Raw genomic sequence first — 18,912 nt, forward strand, 5'->3', positions numbered from 1 at the left:
GATTCTAAAATCTTCCCTTTATCTTGTGTACCAGGCTTTGGTACGAATTAAAACGAACTTTACTTAAACAGAATATTGAAAGTTATTTCAAGTCGGTCAGACACTTAGGTAGTTTTCAAAAATCTGAGAAAAACTAAAGCTTGCTGCAGTTTAAAGAGCGGAGTATATAGCATTCCCTGCACCTGAGGTAGGTTCTATATTGGCAACACTCACCGAAAATATGTGGAACAGTTTATCGACCATCATAATTCTGTATATAGAGCTGTTAAATTTGCAAAGCCTCTGGAAACTATTGTTTCTGCACCGGCAGAGCATATTTTTGTTACCATTTTGTACAGTCTGAGGAAACGACAGCTATCCCTAACGATAACAGTTTTACACAGTTGACTAGGGAAGCTAAAAAAAAGAAGGAAGAAACGGTATTTTTGCAGATTAACAGATATACAGGAAATTTGAATATCGATTAAATTTATGATTATTTCTTTATTTAAATAAAGCCCATTGTTAAAGATTGTAACTCACTCTTGCGGCATCACCAAATATATAAATTAGGTATGAAACCACTGAGAATGGCTGCATTGGATGCCCATAAGAGGATTATTTTTCAACAGAATTATTAAGGTCTTTTTTAATTCTTTTTATCCTCATTCATTTTTGTTTCGTCAGTTTCTTTTGGCTTGAATCTTCAGAGCAGTGCCTCTTTCGTAATTTTATTTTCTTCCGTTGCTAGTGTCATGAAGTTATGATCGTATATATTTAGTTTGATTGTTCTCTTTTTAATATTCTTTGGTTTTAAATTTACTTTTTTTTGAAGCAGTTTTTTTCAATTCTTGCTTTTCCAGACTGATGACGTTTTTTTGAAATAGTAATATTCCTGTAATTAATTTCATTCTTCTTCCATTTGGTCATAGACCAGTTCTTGTTTTCAAGGTCTTCTTCTTTGAAATTGTTGTCGGTTTCAGTGGCCAGGTGAGAATCCTAAACCTTGTGAATTGTTTTCCTATGATCGATTTGGGAATTGGATACGCTTACTTAGCGCACAGACTCTCAAAATAACTTCAACTGCAAATGTAATAGCCATGTCTTCCATCCTGCCGTTGTGACAGGAAGTTTAGAGGAAGATCTAGGCTATAACATGGTCACTTACAGTCATTTCGTGTGCCTTTTTCTTGATTTATATGTAATTTTAGAGCTATTCAGTTAATGTGCACGTACCAATAAATGAATAAAAATTAGCTTTCAGCTGCTATATAAAGAGATTGCCAAGGTCGTTCTTAAGGCTCATAGAAAGTAACTTCTATCCAGCTGAAGGATTTTCTTCTTTTTTTCCATATGACATAAAACCTTTTCAGGCTAGGCACATGAAAATCTTCTGATTGAATTCAAAGGGGAATTATGACCCAGAAAGTGTTCTCAAGCTCCTACCTCTAATACTTTCTCACTTATAAAGCCAAAAACCCCAATGAAAATAGGTCTCAATTGAGAAAGTTAAGTAAATTTACTTGGAATCTAAACGTAATCTCGGAAACTAGCTCATTAACAGCCACTTTCTGCTACTAAATTTTCAGACAGTATCAAACTTTTCTTAGATTCGACATTTGAACGTAGCTGGTTTGGCTCTAAGCTTAAAAGGATTCAAGTTCAAAACACCGTTCTTTGATTTGTTTCTCTCAATTGATTTGTTGATTAGTAGCCACTGTCCCTGTTTTTATTTGTTGAAGAGTAGCCATTACCCTAGTTCTGGTTTAATACCTCGAAGCAAACCAATTTTTTACGGTTTCCTCTTTTCTTGGGATTTTTCTTAGAACTGTAACTTTAAGATTTATTTTTAGTTCCTAGAACTATAATTGTAAAATTTAGTTTTTCTTGCCTTATCTACCCCAAAGCTACAACAAAAATAGTGCAAATGATCTCCAAACTCGGACTAATAATAACCTACCTTGTGGTTCTGATATATAAGCTTAGAATCTCTCATAACAAAGCCACCCGCTGGGCATATCCTTGAAAATCTTTTTTTTTGTATTCATCACCTTCGGACTCCTAAAAAGACCAACAGATGGTAATGTTGCAATGTGTTATGGGCAATTTGTCCTTTTCAAAAATTGACATCTTATACTCCCTGCACCTAACTCAGCAGTTAACGCCAGAAAGAAGAAAATGTAATTTTATCATTAGTGGTACTTTGCAGAACTAGCCTGTTTAACAACTCATTTGTGCGGTTTTTCTAGCTTTTCAAATAACATATTTTAGGACTGGAACTTTAAGAGACGGTGCCATTTAGTGCGTAATTTTTATCAAAGACTTCGAATGTCTTTTTGAAATAAATGATTTGGATTCTGCACCTATATATTGCCATATTACAGGAATATCCATTATCTGACATATCTTTAAGCTACTCATCAAGCAGTAGTGATGACTCTGAATGGTCACGCCCCCGGAGTCAGAGCCCGCCCCCGCACGAGGAGGCAATTCGTTTTATCCCACGCTTGCGCCAACCATCTCCACCTCCTGGGAATTTGAAGAAATGGAAAGACTATTTTAAGTTACCTCTCAAAATGGAAGATAAATATCGTCTACGCACAACGGATTATAGTTTTGTTTTGGATGGAAGGTATATATATTTTTTTACATTTATTTTATATTTTTGAGAAAAGTTTATAGTCTCCGTCGGTTAGTGAAGAGCCATGTGTCTCCTATGTTTCGCTTTTTTATTTCCAGTTTCATAACCTGGAACGTATGATCATAAAAAGTAAGTAGAAGACGCATTTGATGGTTAATTTCTGAAAATAATTAACGCTTCTAGGCAAATAGAAGGAAGACATCATGTAACCGAAATAAACTTTTCATTGGACGGATATTTGAAGTAAAGTAGAGCTAGATAATAGTGAAAATTTTTAACTTATTAGCATTGAAAACTTCTTTTGACCTACAGTTAGAACTAAATGCTCTACGTCTACATCAAAACTTGCATAAGTAGAAACAGTGACAACAATTCGGTTGTAATAATTAAAAAGGCGACACATGCCATTTTGGTCGAAAATAAGCTAGGTGTGTGTCGTGTGTAAACTTAGCTCGAGGAATCGATTGGAGCGGTCAGAATTGTATTATCTTGTATAGTTGCGAAAATGAAAAAGAGAAATATGCCACTTTTAACCTACCTCACAGCTGACGGTCATGATAATTGAGAGAGCGACATTGGTCATTTTGGTCGAAAATGAGCTATATATGTGTCGTCGTTACGACGATAAAAAAAGACATGCGTCGCTTTTGGACATGGACAAACTTTGAAAATAAAAAGAGATATACGCCATGGAAGAAAAACTTTTCCCGCTTTTTGACTCTCCTGAAAAGTGACAAAAAAGGTGTATGTTGCCCTTCTAATTTTCACCGTCACTTTATATTGCTGCTATCTTTCGTCGTCATTTATTTATGTTTCTTCTGATGCAAACTACTGGGCTAAGAGAGAGGACAGTTAAGCCGGTGAAGGTTCAGTCTAAAGCTGTCAGTGCTGTGTGCTACAATACTATTCTATCTCAAAATATCAATGAAAGAACTATTCAACGTTAGATTGCGCTAGGGTTTTTCGTTTTTAGTTTAGTCTGGGGCTTTAGTATTTAATTTAGGGCTATATTAGCTGTTTTATATAGATTCAAGGGAGTCACCAGCAATTTTTGTAAGAACCAATTAAAAATTATGAGAAAGTTTAGGCGGAGAATATGTCAGTCCTTGTGCCTCCATCATAGTCTGTTTGTTCCATATCCTTAAGAATTACTTACAATAATAATAACAATAACAAGTACTGTTGAATTGTCTGTTTATGGCTAACGATACCGCCTGTCTGATGCTCTTCCCAGACTTAACGGATCTTTTGCTACAGGACCAAGAGACCTTTGTATAGCCAGTGTGTTCTTAGAAACTACTTTAACCTGTAAGCAATTATACCAACGTCTGTATAAGACTTTGAGAACACTGGCCTTGACTTGTAAAGGGCCTTGAACGGAAATCAGCACTACCGGTTTGGACTTTGAGTGTGTAGTGCTGTATCCTTTACCTTTTTTTTGTTAACTTTTTATCTGATGTATATAACGTTCATCCATATAGGTACAGAGTAAAATGTAGATAGTGAATCTTGTCGATTGAAAATATAGGGTAAACCACTTCATTACTTTCTCCCCACTTGTCAATCATTGAACGACTCTAACAGGATTTCAAAGAAGGCTGACAGTGGTAAGTTAGAAAAAGTGTTCAAAAAATCACCTGCACAAGGAGATTAAAGTAAGCTAGGGCAATTTCAGTCGGACTGTCGAGGCGATAATCTAGGAATGATATCTGAAAATAGAGTATAAATGTAAATTTAATCAGCTCCAACTACTGATTAAGGTAAGGTAATTTATATATGCTGTCATCATACATTACTGCGTCATCTTTCACCCTAGGTAAACTGCTTGACTAAGCAGGTGACGGTTAAATAAACTACGGTTGAGTCATTTACATTGATCATTTTACTTTTATCTTTACTATTTAATACAATTTTCATCCATTAATGCAGTCACTGTTTCTTTGTCATCTATCCAAGGTAAATTTTTCATCTTGTAGCAGCGGCGCTAATGATGCGCTGAAACCCACCTATCGCGATGACTTCTCTCTCTACAAGTGGCAATTCTTAAGGCTAAAATATTCAATAAACTGACACTGCTTTGTCGTGTGGAAGCCTTGGGTGGCTGCGGTGATGTTTAACAGTAGTATTTATATACTGATTGCCTAAGAGAGATGACTGTGAAATAAGCTGAGGGTTATCTTTGGCTCCAAATGTGCACTTGGAGAAATATGAGGAAGGTGAACAGGATCATTGCAGCATTCAGCCTATCATTGCTTGTCCTGACTGAAAGGCCATGAAACTGAGATTAGCACGCCACTTTGCAATGTGAAATCTGGTACCATTACCTGTGTTTTGCTTTTAGTTGCCCCCCCTCCCCCTGCGGTGCAGAAATGATGAGCACCCACTTTGGCTCATCACCATCATGCCCCCTTCCCTTTGTTTTGTTATATACTTAACTCTCTTGTCTTTATAGAACTTGGGAAATGGTGAAGCGTTACTTTCCGGAGCTTGTATCGAGATTGGTGACAAGAGGGCTTGTTTTTGCACGGATGATGCCAGATCAAAAAACTCAACTCATTACTGAGCTACAAGAACTTGGCTACATTGTTGCCATGTGCGGTGATGGTGCTAATGATTGCGGTGTAAGTTCTTGTTTCTGAATATTTTTATTTATTCTGGGGAAGTTTCTATCAAACACAGGTGAAAGAAGTAAATCTATGATTTTTAGTATTCAATTTATTGTACTTAGTTATCTTCTTTTTTATCATCTTTCTCAATCTGCCCTTCGTTAGCCAAAACTGTCACTGTTACAACAATTTCGTATAAGTATTTCAAACCGAGGTCAAAATTACCACAAAAGAAAACTGCATTTTGCTGTGATTTACACTCCCACTATCCCAATTGCATTCAGCCAATAAGGCAAAATTGGTTTTGGGTTTTACAACCCATACAGGTGGTGCTGATCTCCGTTTCATGGTTCTTCACCCAAATACTGCAATGGTTAGTCCATCTAAATTTAGTCTTAGACCAACCGTTTAATTTATCTCCTCAATTAAGCATTGGGGTGGCCTGAGATTTTGAAAAATGTGAATCAAGGATTTAAAATGTTTAACTGGACTGAAGAGGGATCCCTGACTTGACTCATCGTGATTACATGTCCTTCCTTTGAAGGGGGGGGGGTTGAATGTATAAATAGTAACCCCACTATAATGTTGTATTTTGGTTTTCATTTAAAAGATAACTTGGTTTTATGTGAGTTTTGTTTTATATTCTTATCAAAACTAAAGAGTATTCAAATCTTGAACCAGCATTCATTAATATTGAAAATTCGACAGACGCAAACTTCACTAGCCAAAAACTAGATAAGTATTTGTTAAATTAAGATAAACTTTTAGTATACTGTTCGTTCTCTAAAGCCCTTCTCCAAACTTTCAAAAAAGTTTTATTAAGCTTCAAGTTTTATCAAACTTTAAAGTGGTGTATCTGCCCTTTCCAGGGAATGTACGCAGTTTCTTCTCTTTTGTTTAATCTTCAGATTCTTGGATTTTCTTTTTTTCTTTTTTTATTGGCTAAAATTTAAAGTTTTTGCCTAAAGTCTAAATGTTTTCATCCTGACGCTTATTTTGTATATATGAAAGCCAAAACTATTTTATTTGTATCCATTTTTGTATTATTTTATTGGTTGGACATACAATTTTTAATAAATAATTTACCTACGTCTCTTGGTCAAGTTAAACTTAAATGTTGCACGCATGTTGCATTCAGATGAAAATGCATGAATTCACGATAGACAATTAATGTTATTCTGTTAAATTATTAATTTCAATTATCGCACTTTTTATTTAGGCATTTAATGGCTATATTTTTTCTAGCTATTACTACTAATTACTCACTGCAGCACCAAGCCGCCTGAGGCCAACGCAGCTACGAACGCTCCTCCTCCAACCTGATCTATTCAAGGCCTCCCTCTTTACACCCTCCCAGGAAGTTCCCATTTCCTTTAGATCTTTATTTATGACATCTTCCCAACCCAGACAAGGACGACCGGCTTTCCGTGTAGCCCCAGACGGTTGGCCAAAAAGGACAATCTTCGGTAATTTGTCATCCTTCATCCGCAGAACGTGGCCTAGCCATCTCAACCTTTCTTTCATTATAGCCCTAGGAAGCGGGATTAAACCACATTTTTCGCACAATCTACTGTTTGAAATACGGTCAGTCAGCCGGGTACCCAGAACAATCCGTAGGCAATTTCTCTGAAAAACATCCAGTAAATTTTCATCTGCTTTTCGGAACGCCCATATTTCAGAGCCATATTTGACCACTGTCATCACTGTAGCTTTCAATATTCTAATCTTGGTTTGTAGACTTATCTTTCTATTCTTCCAAACATTTTTTAACTGTGAAAAAACACCCTGAGCCTTAGCTATTCTACTTTTAACGTTTTCACTGCTCCCACCGTCTTTACTAAAAATACTACCAAAGTAAGTGAAGCTGCTCACCTGATCAATCTTTTCGTTACCCAACGTCACCTTTTCATCTTCACTTATTCCTTGCCTTGGTGACTCAAGTCTTCTTCACATTAATTTTCAAACTTATTCTAGCACCCTGAACTCGGAAAACCTCTAAAAATTCATTCATTTTGCTCACACTTTCATCAATGCTTAAATCATTAGCATAATCTAAGTACAGGAGTGTTTTTCCTCCCCATTTGATTCCGTGGTCTCCAAATGCCTTTCCTGTGCTCCTTAAGACGAAGTCCATCAAAACGATCCAATATAAAGGGGGATAGAACACAACCCTGCTTAACTCCTGATTTAATACAAAGCCAGTTGCTAACCTCATTTCCTACCTTAACCGCAGCAGTATTATTCTTGTATATAGCACAAATCACTTTAATGAATTTTTCTGGTATACTATATAAGAATAAGACCTTTGCTAATGCTCTTCTATCAACAGAAGCGAAAGCTTGCTCGTATTCGATAAAACTGGGGACCAAAGGTGTTTGACAACCAAGGGACTTCTCAATTATTAACCTAAGAGTGAAAACTTGGTCGACAAATCCTCTACCTTTTCTAAAACCACACTGTTCTTCCCTTAAAACTTTGTCTGCAGCATCTCTCAGTCTAAAATGTATCATATTACTAATTAATTTGCTACCTACAGCAGCCAATATAATTTTTGCACTAAAAGAAATTTGAATGAGGAGTTCTAGTTTAAAACAGTAAACTATAGGCACTGAAACGCTTTTATATATATTAACATACTGAAAAGTCAAGAATAAATATTGTTTCCTTGTTATCTGGAAGATTTTTTTTTTTTTTTTTTTTTTTTTTTTTTTTTTTTTAACTAGATAACATAACGTAAATCCTTGCTTGGTAAAAGAATAGCTTAACGATAACAAGACATAACAGGTCAAAATTGCACGGTATAATGGTAAATTACTGTTTGTGTAGTTAATTGCCATGAACGGTAAACAGACAGCTTAATGTAATCATGGGGGTGCGATGATCTCTGTGATCCTATTGAAGAGCAGGGTATCACATACCATGACCACCCAACGCTTGCATTTTTAGTCGTGAAACATTTTCAATTTTTGAAAAGGCAGGAAAATAATATCATTTTCTCATTTTCAGTGCATTTAGAGATGAAAATCACCTGGGAGGTTTAATGCGTGATTTATTGGGAGGTGTTAGCCACTCTTGTTTTAATTAGTTAACATTGATTAGCTCAATTAGTCACTAGAAACTATTTTTCTGAAACAATGTATTGGCACAAAGAGTAACTATAAAAATTCAAAGCTTTTAATTTTATTAAAACTTGGATATAAGTTAAAGCTGACTGGCGGATTCGTTTTGAAAATGAATTTGAAACGCTTTTATTTCACTTTGTCGTCTTAAAGGATAAAATCTTAAAAAGTGAGCTTACAAAAGAAACTAAGTTTCTTCAGAAACTAAAATACCCCTTAATAGATACGGCATTCATCGTGTACCATAAATGCCGCTGTTGTTGACTGTCCAAAAGAGACGTAGACGTGGTTAAGTTTTTCAAGCAAAATCTGCTAGTATAAACTATAAATTTTTTAGGGTCGCCTGAAAAATCTTTGTCATAAAACTGTCAAATCTTTTCACTTTTTCTCGCGCATTTTATTCACTTTCATTGTCCCGAACATACGACAATATTGTTTTGCGGCAACATGAAAAAAAGTTTTGTATCCTAAAAATTTGCCAAAAAATTAAAAGATTAAAATAAAGACATTTGAAATGTTTGAAGAAAATCTGTATTTTTTTCTCCTAATGCGAAAAAAAGTACAAAAAAAGTGTCTGCTAGTTTGAGATCTTGAGGACCGAAAATGAAAGCTTGGGTAGTCATGCGTATACCTCATAAATATTCTACTTTTTATATCATAACTTTTTGAGGTGATTTTTTTTCTGTCGCGACCGCCTCATACTTCGAATTTTAGACTTTCAATTTTGAATTAGGTATAAAAAAAGTTCGTTTTTTCTGTTTAGTACATTCGGAAACAAAAACACTAAAGAAATTGTTTTTCTATGTTTATTATTGGGCATAAACTAGTTAAGGCTATTTAATTATGTGGGATAGAGGCTAGAACCATTGAAAAAAGTGTATCGGTGAAAAATGAAAAATGAGCCATATCAGACCATAAAGGCAAAGGGATTCTAAAGAAATCTGATCTGTTTCTATGGATGCTTGAATCTTGTAAGCCAATACGAGATTTTTGAAGACGCTAAATTTGAGCTGGGGAGGAAGGGGGGTTAATTGGCCTCTTGCTCCATAGTAAACTACACCCCCTGCTGATGAGGGCCAGAAACTAGATTTAAACACAAAGAAAAGGTTAATAGCGTTCAAAAATTTGTGTTTGAGATGTATATTAAACGTCGGCTGACGATAAAAAGTCAATAACGCTGAAATCCATCAGCCTTTTTCAGTCGCTTATTTCTGAGGTGTTGAAGAAGGAAATGTGGTGCTATGATGTAGATGTCCTTCTGGTGAGGAGTCAAGAATCTCGCACTTGTGCCACCCGAAGGAACTTTGTTGTAAGTAGACAAAATGTATCTGAAAATAAAACTGCTAAACAAAATGTTTTTCTTATTGTTATAATTGATTTGATTTTGTTAGGGCGATTTTATTACGAGGGATATAGGCTCATCTTGAAAAAGAAATTAATTTTTTTTAAATACAAATGGCTGTTTTATCTTTGGCCCAATGTAAAGAAGGTTTAAAAAAAAGGTAGTATAGTATTTTGATTGGGTTTTTATGCTCGACTCGACCCATATTACGTAGGCTGTTTCTTACTCATTGAATATGCTCTTCTATTAATTTCGTATACTCGCAGAATCAGTATATTAACCATTTTGGAATATTAATTATTTTAGGCCTTGAAGATGGCTCATGTTGGAATTTCCTTAAGCGACGCAGAGTCATCTGTGGCTGCTCCATTCACCTCAAAAGTTCAGAATATTTCCTGCATACCCATTGTAATTAAAGAGGGTCGCTGTGCACTTGTTACCTCCTTTGGAAGTTTTAAATATATGGCTCTGTATAGTATGGTTCAGTTCATCTCTGTAATGCTCCTTTATCCGGTGAGTTGTGGGTTCAATTCAAAATCCTTTTTTAGTTTTTTTTTTCGTCTCTTTAAAGGAGGAATTGTATATGCATTTATGTATTTATCTATGATGTACAAATTTGTTCTTGAAAATGGCCTTTTTTTTTTTTTTTTTTTTTTTTTTTTTTTTTTTTTTTTTTTTTTTTATTGACACCTTGATTTTCTGGCCTGAAAAAAAATGATCTTGTTAGATCATGACTTTGAGAAAATTAGTTAAGAATTTTTGGAAAAAAATTCATTTCAGTGAGGTCACATTTAGATACATTTCAAGAGCGTAAATTACATCATTTCCCCCCTCATCCCCCCCTCTTTGTAGTGCTGGTATCGTTTTAGGATCTATGACCTATGCAAAATAACACAAGACGAGAAATGGCTCAGAACAGCCAAAGAAAAAGGCTTGGAACGAGAAATAGTGAAAATCCCATTGAATTGGAGAGAAAATATTGCTCAGCGAAATTTGTCGACAAATGAGAAAGCAAAATTAAATGGAATGAAGCAACGTGTTAATTGAGCGTGATTGAATATGTGAGGGATGAACAGGAAGGAAAAAATTTAAATTGCTGATTTCTCACCTTAGAGTGAAGAACCATGTTAGGTTAGCGTCTGCAAAAATTCTCAAAACAAGGGAAATTAATTCACACCTAAATTTTTTAACCACCCTAGAATGAAGTGAAGTTATTTTGGTGTCAATGAAGGCTAAACGGGAAAAAGGGATTGAACTCATGCTAGAAAAGAAAATCATTTGAGTGGCTTCACATTTATGTACAAAGTGCGAAAATTATATCATTTTTTCTCCAGGGGTGGTCGTATTTTTTTATTATCCACTAGCTGTTAGGGGTGGCGCCAAGTGCCACCCCAACAATAAGTTGGTGGGGCGCTTCGCGCCCCCCAAGCCCCCCCGCGCGCGTAAGTCGTTATGCGCCATATTAGTTACGCGCCATTGTAGTTGTGTCCCTGTGTCCCACCTGTGAATAGATATATATATATATATATATATATATATATATATATATATATATATATATATATATATATATATATATATATATATATATATATGTATATATGTTGCATATAAATAGATTGTCAGGTTTACTGATTCTTGAACATGTAACATATAATTGTCCATGGGAAAAACAATCCGTATTCAGATCTATACCTCATTATTCTAATGATGTGTCCCGGTTGTCATTTATATTCCCTGTGTCCCGGTCGTCATTTGTGTCCCGGTGTACCAGTTTGTAATTTCTCTTTGAGTGTCCCGGTCGTCATTTATATTCCCTGTGTCCCGGTGTCCTGGTCGTCATTTGTGTCCCGGTCTGTAATTTCTATTCGAACAATCCCTGTGTCCCGGTCGTCATTTATATATCCCGCCTGTGCCCCCGGTGTCCCCGTTGTAGTTGTGTCCCTGTGTCCCGGTCGTCATTTATATTCCCTGTGTCCCGGTCGTGATTTGTGTCCGGGTGTCCCAGTCTGTAATTTCTCTTTGAGGTTCCCGGTCGTCATTTATATTCCCTGTGTTCCGGTTGTCATTTGTGTCCCGGTGTCCCGGTATATTATTTCATCAGTTGACAAACATGACGTCAGTCGACAAACAACTTCATGACGCATACAGCTCAATCCTTATAATGACATCAGTCGACAAACATGACGTCAGTCGACAAACACACTGACAACTTATTTTTATATATATAGACTAGCTGTTGGGGTGGCGCGAACACCTAGTTGGTGGGGGAGCTTCGCGCCCCCCCCCAAGCCCCCCCCCCCCCCCCCGCAAGCGTAAGTCGTTACGGACCATATTAGTTACGCGCCATTGTAGTTGTGTCCCTGTGTCCCTGTGTAATATATATATATATATATATTTTTAACTACGTAAAACTTTCGAATATACAACATTCTTGGCTGTCCCATTGTCTGTGCATATAAATAGATTATCAGGTTTACCGACTCTTGAACATGCAACATATAATTGTCCATGGGAAAAACAATCTGTATTCAGATCTATACCTCATTATTCTAATGATTGCCCTTGAGCTTTGTTGATGGTGATTGCTAATCGAACATTCCCTGTGTCCCCGTCGTCATTTATATATCTCCCTGTGCCCCCCGGCGTCCCTGTTGTTGTTGTTTCCCTGTGCCCCGGTCGTCATTTGTGTCCCGGTGTCCCAGTCTGTAATTTCTCTTTGAGCATCGCGGTCGTCATTTATATTTCCTGTGTCCCGGTGTCCCGGTCGTCATTTGTGTTCCGATGTCCCGGTCTGTAATTTCTCTTTGAGTGTCCTGGTCGTCATTTATATTCCCTGTGTCCCGGTCGTCATTTGTGTCCCGGTGCTTTGCTGGTGGTGATTGCTAATCGAACATTCTTTGTGTCCCGGTCGCTTTCTCTTTGAGTGTCCCGGTCGTCATTTATGTTCCCTATGTCCCCGTGTCCCGGTCGTCATTTTTGTCCCGATGTCCCGGGCTGTAATTTAGTCAGTCGACAAACATGACGTCAGTCGACATACAAACATGACGTCACTCGACACACAGACAACTTATTTTTATATATATAGATTACGCATGTAAAATTTCAGAAGATAACAAGTTACTCCGAACAGCTAAAGAAAATGGCAAGGAAAAAGAAACCGCAAACATAACTTCGTATTATAAAAAACTAGCTGTTGGCGCTTCGCGCCACACCAACACCTAGATGGTGTTGGTGTGGCACACCAACACCCTAAGCTCCCCGCGTGCGTAAGTCGTTACGCGCCATATTAGTTACGTGCCATTGTAGTTGTGTCCCTGTGTCCCACTTGTGAATATAGATAGATATATATATATGTTTTTAACTACGTAAAACTTGCGAATATATAACATTCTTCGCTGTCCCATTGTCTGTGCATATACAAAGCCTTATATACTTATAATGACGTCATATGCAAACGCTCTTTTTACAAACAAACAAACATGCATACATACAATTTATTTTTATATAGATAGATAGATAGATATACATATACAATATAAATTAACTACGTAAAACTTGCGAATGTACAACATTCTTCGCTGTCCCATTTTCCATGCACATAAATAGATTGTCAGGTTTACCGACCCTCGAACATGAATTCGCCAAACAGCTTTATTACTGCTTATGTATCTTCCAGCCTGATATTGTACGATTTCATCGATATCACTGATTTCGGACTGCAAGCCAAAAACTGCCATGTTGACCTTTGTTGACGTATTTACATATGTATTTGATTGCCTTTACGGAGTTACAATATTCAACGTTTATGTGAGCATTCAATGTTTTTGATAATAAAGGTGAATATGGAACAACCCACTAGTTATCTACTTCGATGGTGGTACCATTATGCTTCTTTATTATTGCTGTTTTACCGCCATCTTCAGTAGATCTTCTTCTATATAGTGGGCAACCATCATTGCCGGTAATTGTGTTGGGTACTAAAAGTCGAGGATATTGCTTTGTGCACCTTCTGTTGGCCATGCAGTCACTACTAATATTGTTTTTCTAAAAGAAAAAAATCACGACTAACATATGCATACCATTTTTATTTCGTATTTTAAAAATATCTCAAGCAAGTTTCTGTTGTTATAAGTATATGTAATGTAATTTTAAGACATGAAAAAATTGACCCCTCCGCCTTCAAAGTTTATCCCACCTTCCCGTGGAGTGTCAGGCCCTGTCTTATTCATTATGATAACGCTTGTATGCATTTCTTGAATGTTCAACCCCCCCTCGAAAAAGAAAGTTGGTATTATGGCGGTGTGTCGTATTCATAATGTGTAAATAAATAAAATTTGGGCTGCAAAATTTTAGAGGTAGCTCGAAAAAATGCCTGATCGTCAGCAAGTGATTTATCATCATTTGGCATTTTTCACTTTTTTAAGCTTTTTATTTCTTTTAGTCAACAGTACCAGTTAGCTGTCCTGTTTGTTAGCTTTTAGTTTCTTTTTTATTCTATATCAAATATATTCCAGGTTTTAGTTGAAATCATTCGGTGTGGGAAAATATTATTATTTTTTTTTACATGTCTTTTATCAAAGCAAATATGTTGTTGTATACTTTAATATCTATTATTCATATTCTCCTTGGGGGGGGGACAACACGGAAAATGTAAATTTTTAGGTGGCAACTACTGCAGTGGGTCAGTCCATTTGACAAGTATTGGTCTACCCCTGTGGTCATTTCGTGTGGCTGGGCTTGCAAAATTGACTGACTGAAACTTTTATCCTTGTGGCGCACTGGCCCTTCTTTGAGGGGGAAACTCTTAAAATACAAGAGGGTTCAATAATCAATCTAGTGATTTAATGCTAAAACATTCTTCGTCAAGGATGTTGTGCTGATTGGTTCAGCTCCTGAGTATTCCAAAATTCTAACAGATTGCTTGCTGGTTAAAAGAAATTAAGTTCAAATTACCTACTTGTCAATAAAAATCTATGTTTCCCCATTTCATTGGTCGTTAAAAAGAAACGAAAAATAATATGCAAATATATTGTTCTCACTGTATTTTTATTGACAAGCCATTTACTTTTAGAGACGAGCAACCTTCAGTGATTTCATGTTTCTCTATATGGACTTGTTTGTTACCACCATCTTTGCTATCGTGATGGGATATACAGAACCAGAAACCAAAATTGTTCGAGAACGACCCCAGGGATCTATAACAGGTCTTGGAAACGTTTTATCCATTGCTTCTCAAATAGGAGTAGCTTTCCTGGGGCAGAAATTGGGCCTTTATATTCTGTCTTTGCAACCATGGTAAGTAATAGCACTTCCCTCTGAATAGATATAAATTGTGTAAAATAATTCCTTTTTTTAAATTCATGAAAAGAAAAAAAAATGTCATTTTTTTACTACTGTTATAGCAGGTTTACATTACTGTTATAGCGAATGTCTTAAAAACCACATGGAGGCAATTAAGAAGAATTTTGTTAAAAAAAAAACTCTTAGACTATTTAAGTTAAAGAGCAAAAATAACACTCAATTATCAGTAGTATTCCCTCTCTACGTCCTGACCTGGCCTTACTCCGGTGTACTATTGGAGTTGCTAATCCCTTGTCTCCCCCTGCACAAATACAAGCGCAATTCTCTCCCGGTGTACTAATGCAGTTGCTAGCTCCTTGTATCTACCTATACTCCGACAACACGCATAGGGGTTAACTAGAGCCAATTGGAGCTACTAGCTCCTCGCATATATGGGCCATCTGGCATTACCATTGAAAATACATTTGGTTGCCAAGTAATTGCGTCGCTGAAACAATGCAATGGTACATAGCGGGGCCCTATCTGGAAAGCATTGCGCAATCATTCATGTTATCGATGAAAAAGCACAATGGTTCCGCGCAGCACCCCTATCTGGTGAACATCACGTGATCTTTGATATGAAAGTTTCATGGATAGTTACTTAGTATTATAATTCCACATAGACATTTAATTAGTTTACATTGATTCAATTTCGAAAGATGTTAAAAGTGAGTGTTTTTACACTAGAGCAACTTAAAGGAGTTTACAATGATGATATAAAGACAAGAGCCCCGAACGTACCAATTGGAATCGGAAAGGGTTGTCGATTACCATCTGCGTGGGATGAGATGTTTTGTAGATGTTTTAACTTTGGATAAATTTAAATTGGAAGAACAATTATGTTTCGTGGCAAAAGTGATTATAATGCATATATATCCAGACTACAACATTGATTGAAAGCAATCATGAAGAATATGGAAGGTAACGGATTGACTCACGTAGTGAAAAAAGATTGAAAATGTATATATGTTGTTCTTTTATTACATTTCTGATAATAAAATTTTTTAAATGATTTTTTTTTGTAAAACATTTTAGACGGTCGTTTATTCCTCTCCCTAATGAACCCGACGAGAATGTGCTCAAAGTTGAAAGAATCTTCATTCTTGAGCTTTGTTAATTTAGTCTACAATCAGCAGCGGGATTGTCAAGAACACAAAATGGCTAGATTTGAGAAATAAAAAGTCATGTGGAATCTTGTGACTTAGAAAAAATGTTTGAATTTAAATGATCAAAATCGACACTTATCAGTGCAAAAAAATACATTCTCTCAAGAAATGCTTGACAGTATCATTAAAAATATTTCTCCATCTTTTGATTATTATATGAGGCCTTTACGTCGTGGGCGGAATGCGTTTACTCAATTTGGTGACGTACTAACCGAAACAAAACAAAATGATCTTGTTGATTTGCTTTTGATCACTACCTAAATATTCCAGTTTCCATGTTGATTTAAGAATTCAGTCTCTGTTTTTTCACGAACATAACTCTCTCTCTCTCTCTCTCTCTCTCTCTCTCTCTCTCTCTCTCTCTCTCTCTCTCTCTCTCTCTCTCTCTCTCTCTCTCTCTCTCTCTCTCTCTCTCTCCTCTCTCTCTCTCTCACTCTCTCTCTCTTCTCTCTCTCTCTCTCTCTCTCTCTCTCTCTCTCTCTCTCTTTCTCTCTCCCTCTCTTATTCCTTTTATTCAGCTTGACTTTAGTAAAGCCTCTTTACCCCCAATAGAAAGGCTTACTGAAAGACTTTCTGCTTGCCACGGGGTGCAGATGTCTCACCATTGCTTAGGAGTTCATCGTCCTTGCTCTACAGATCTCTGTTATTTAAATGAATCACCACTATACTTTCTTAATAACGTTTCTGTTTTTTAAGGTATGTACCTGTTGATGCGGAAGGACCAGATCCAGTGGTTACCTGTTGGGAAACAACTGTGATATTTTGCTTAAGTATTTTTCAATACATAAGTCTGGCCTGCGCTTTTTCCTATGGAAAACCGTTTAGAAAGCCGTTTTATACAAATAGTAAGTAATTCACTTCAATGCTAGCAGTTTCTATGTACTTAGTTATACGGACATGTATCAGACATTTTAAAAGGCTCTGGTAAGTTACTCAAGTACTTTCCAAATATCTAAGCTCGACCTGTGCTATTTTTCTATAAAAAAAGCTTTAGAAAGCTGTTTTATGCAAATAGTAAGTAATTTATTTTAGTAAGGATAGCTCCTAACCACCGAGTTATAAGGAGCCCTTTCAGAAACTTTTAAATGATTAAGTTTCTTAATATACTAAATATTTTCTAAATGTACAAGCCGGGCTTCCGGTTTTCCTATAGAAAGGTATTTATAAAATTCTTTCATAAAGATAGGAAAACGCATATGTAATTATTTTAGTTCTTATTCACGTACTTCTAGGGAAATATAGTCGAAATTTTAGAGTGACCAGATAAATATGATATTTTGCTTAATAATGTTTCAATACACAAGTCGGGCTTGAGCTTCTCCCTATTGCAGAATTGCATACAAAACCATGTTATGCTAATTAACTAGAAATTTATGTTATTAATCAAAAGTCTTTGCTTGCCCTTCGGTTCCAAGGATATTGAGTAGAAATTCTACTGAAGTTGAATAACTTTATTATGTTGCTTAATATTCTTCAAGTATATAAGATCGCCCTGTGTTTTATCCTGTGGAAAGCCGTTTTAATTTATAAATTGTAATGTGAGAATGAACCCATAAACTGAGTCGGGGCTCAAGCCTGAAAGACCCATTGCATCGACATCCCAGAAACCACTATGCTCAGTATGTGGTTGAAGAATGGGAAGGCATTGAGAGAGCTGTTCAGACGGATAGTAGGAAAATTTACAAGTCATTTAGGTTTCCTAAAATCCTTTTTCGGCGTACGTAGTATGCAGCTGCAGTGTGCTGTGTACAATTCTGCATATGCGGTGTTCCACCCCCTCACCCCTGTCAGCAACCCCTTTGTATGCATAAAGTTCATTGATCTTAGTCTTTTTTGCGGATGAAAAAATCGTACGATTTCCACTTTGAAATGATGGAATCTGGATTTAACAGTTTTGGGATTGGTTTCCAGAATCTTCAGAGGAAAAAAGCAGGGAAAAATGGGAAAATCATAATGGTGATAACAACCCACAAATAATTAGGGTTTATCATGTTTTTAAAGTTACATTACTAAAGATCGCAATCTGCTCAACGCGACTTGTACTTAGCCTGCAAAAAGTCCCTCGGCCAGATAAAAACTCTACATCCTTGTATTTTTTACGCTGAACATGGCCAAAGGAGAGCTAATATAAGTTGTCTTCTCTTAACTATCCCATAGTTTCTTTTTTTGCAAAAATAGGATAGGTTTCGGCTCTCTTGCGTGAATTTCATCCTTTCAATAATCTTTCGAACACCCATACGCCATACTTCTAGGCTGGGCAGCACAAATTATCTAGAAATAACGGGATGTTTTTTTGCTGACCTCCAAAATATCAAGAGCTAAAAGTATTGTATTGCCTTTAAAGCTGTATTGATCAAAGGGGTCATTGGATTTACAAACTTTTGGATGTCCTATGAAAATTCATTGGCTAGAACTAGTCTTTGGTTTTTTTTTTTACGGTCTTTTAAGCAAAATCTCTTTCTCTCATGTGATTCTTTCTTAAGATACAAAGTCTGCCGTATATTATGTCATTCATTATTTGGTATAAGAAAATGCAATTTTGGCAAAAATTGGGGGGGATACACAAGATGGGAGAATTCATCAAAATCACATATACTGCTAAACTTTATAAATAATTGAACATTCGGGAATTCTCTTAAAACGACTGACAAATTTGTGTACATGCATACGTGCATACATACGTACAAATAGAAAAAAAATGCAAGACGTTGAGTTT

General features: G+C 36.2%; 1 protein-coding gene across 1 annotated transcript in view; it reads left to right on the forward strand.

Annotated features, from left to right (window-relative positions):
- Nucleotides 1-18,912, forward strand: part of LOC136026223 (polyamine-transporting ATPase 13A2-like) — a 124,790-nt gene that overhangs the window by 91,215 nt on the left and 14,663 nt on the right. The window contains exons 15-19 of the mRNA XM_065702560.1: nt 2,364-2,611; nt 5,073-5,241; nt 9,994-10,200; nt 14,762-14,985; nt 16,893-17,041. Of these exons, the coding sequence (XP_065558632.1) occupies nt 2,364-2,611; nt 5,073-5,241; nt 9,994-10,200; nt 14,762-14,985; nt 16,893-17,041 (997 nt within the window). The remainder of the gene's footprint in view (nt 1-2,363; nt 2,612-5,072; nt 5,242-9,993; nt 10,201-14,761; nt 14,986-16,892; nt 17,042-18,912) is intronic.

The sequence above is a fragment of the Artemia franciscana genome, chromosome 4, assembly GCF_032884065.1.
Source record: "Artemia franciscana chromosome 4, ASM3288406v1, whole genome shotgun sequence".
NCBI lineage: Eukaryota > Metazoa > Arthropoda > Branchiopoda > Anostraca > Artemiidae > Artemia > Artemia franciscana.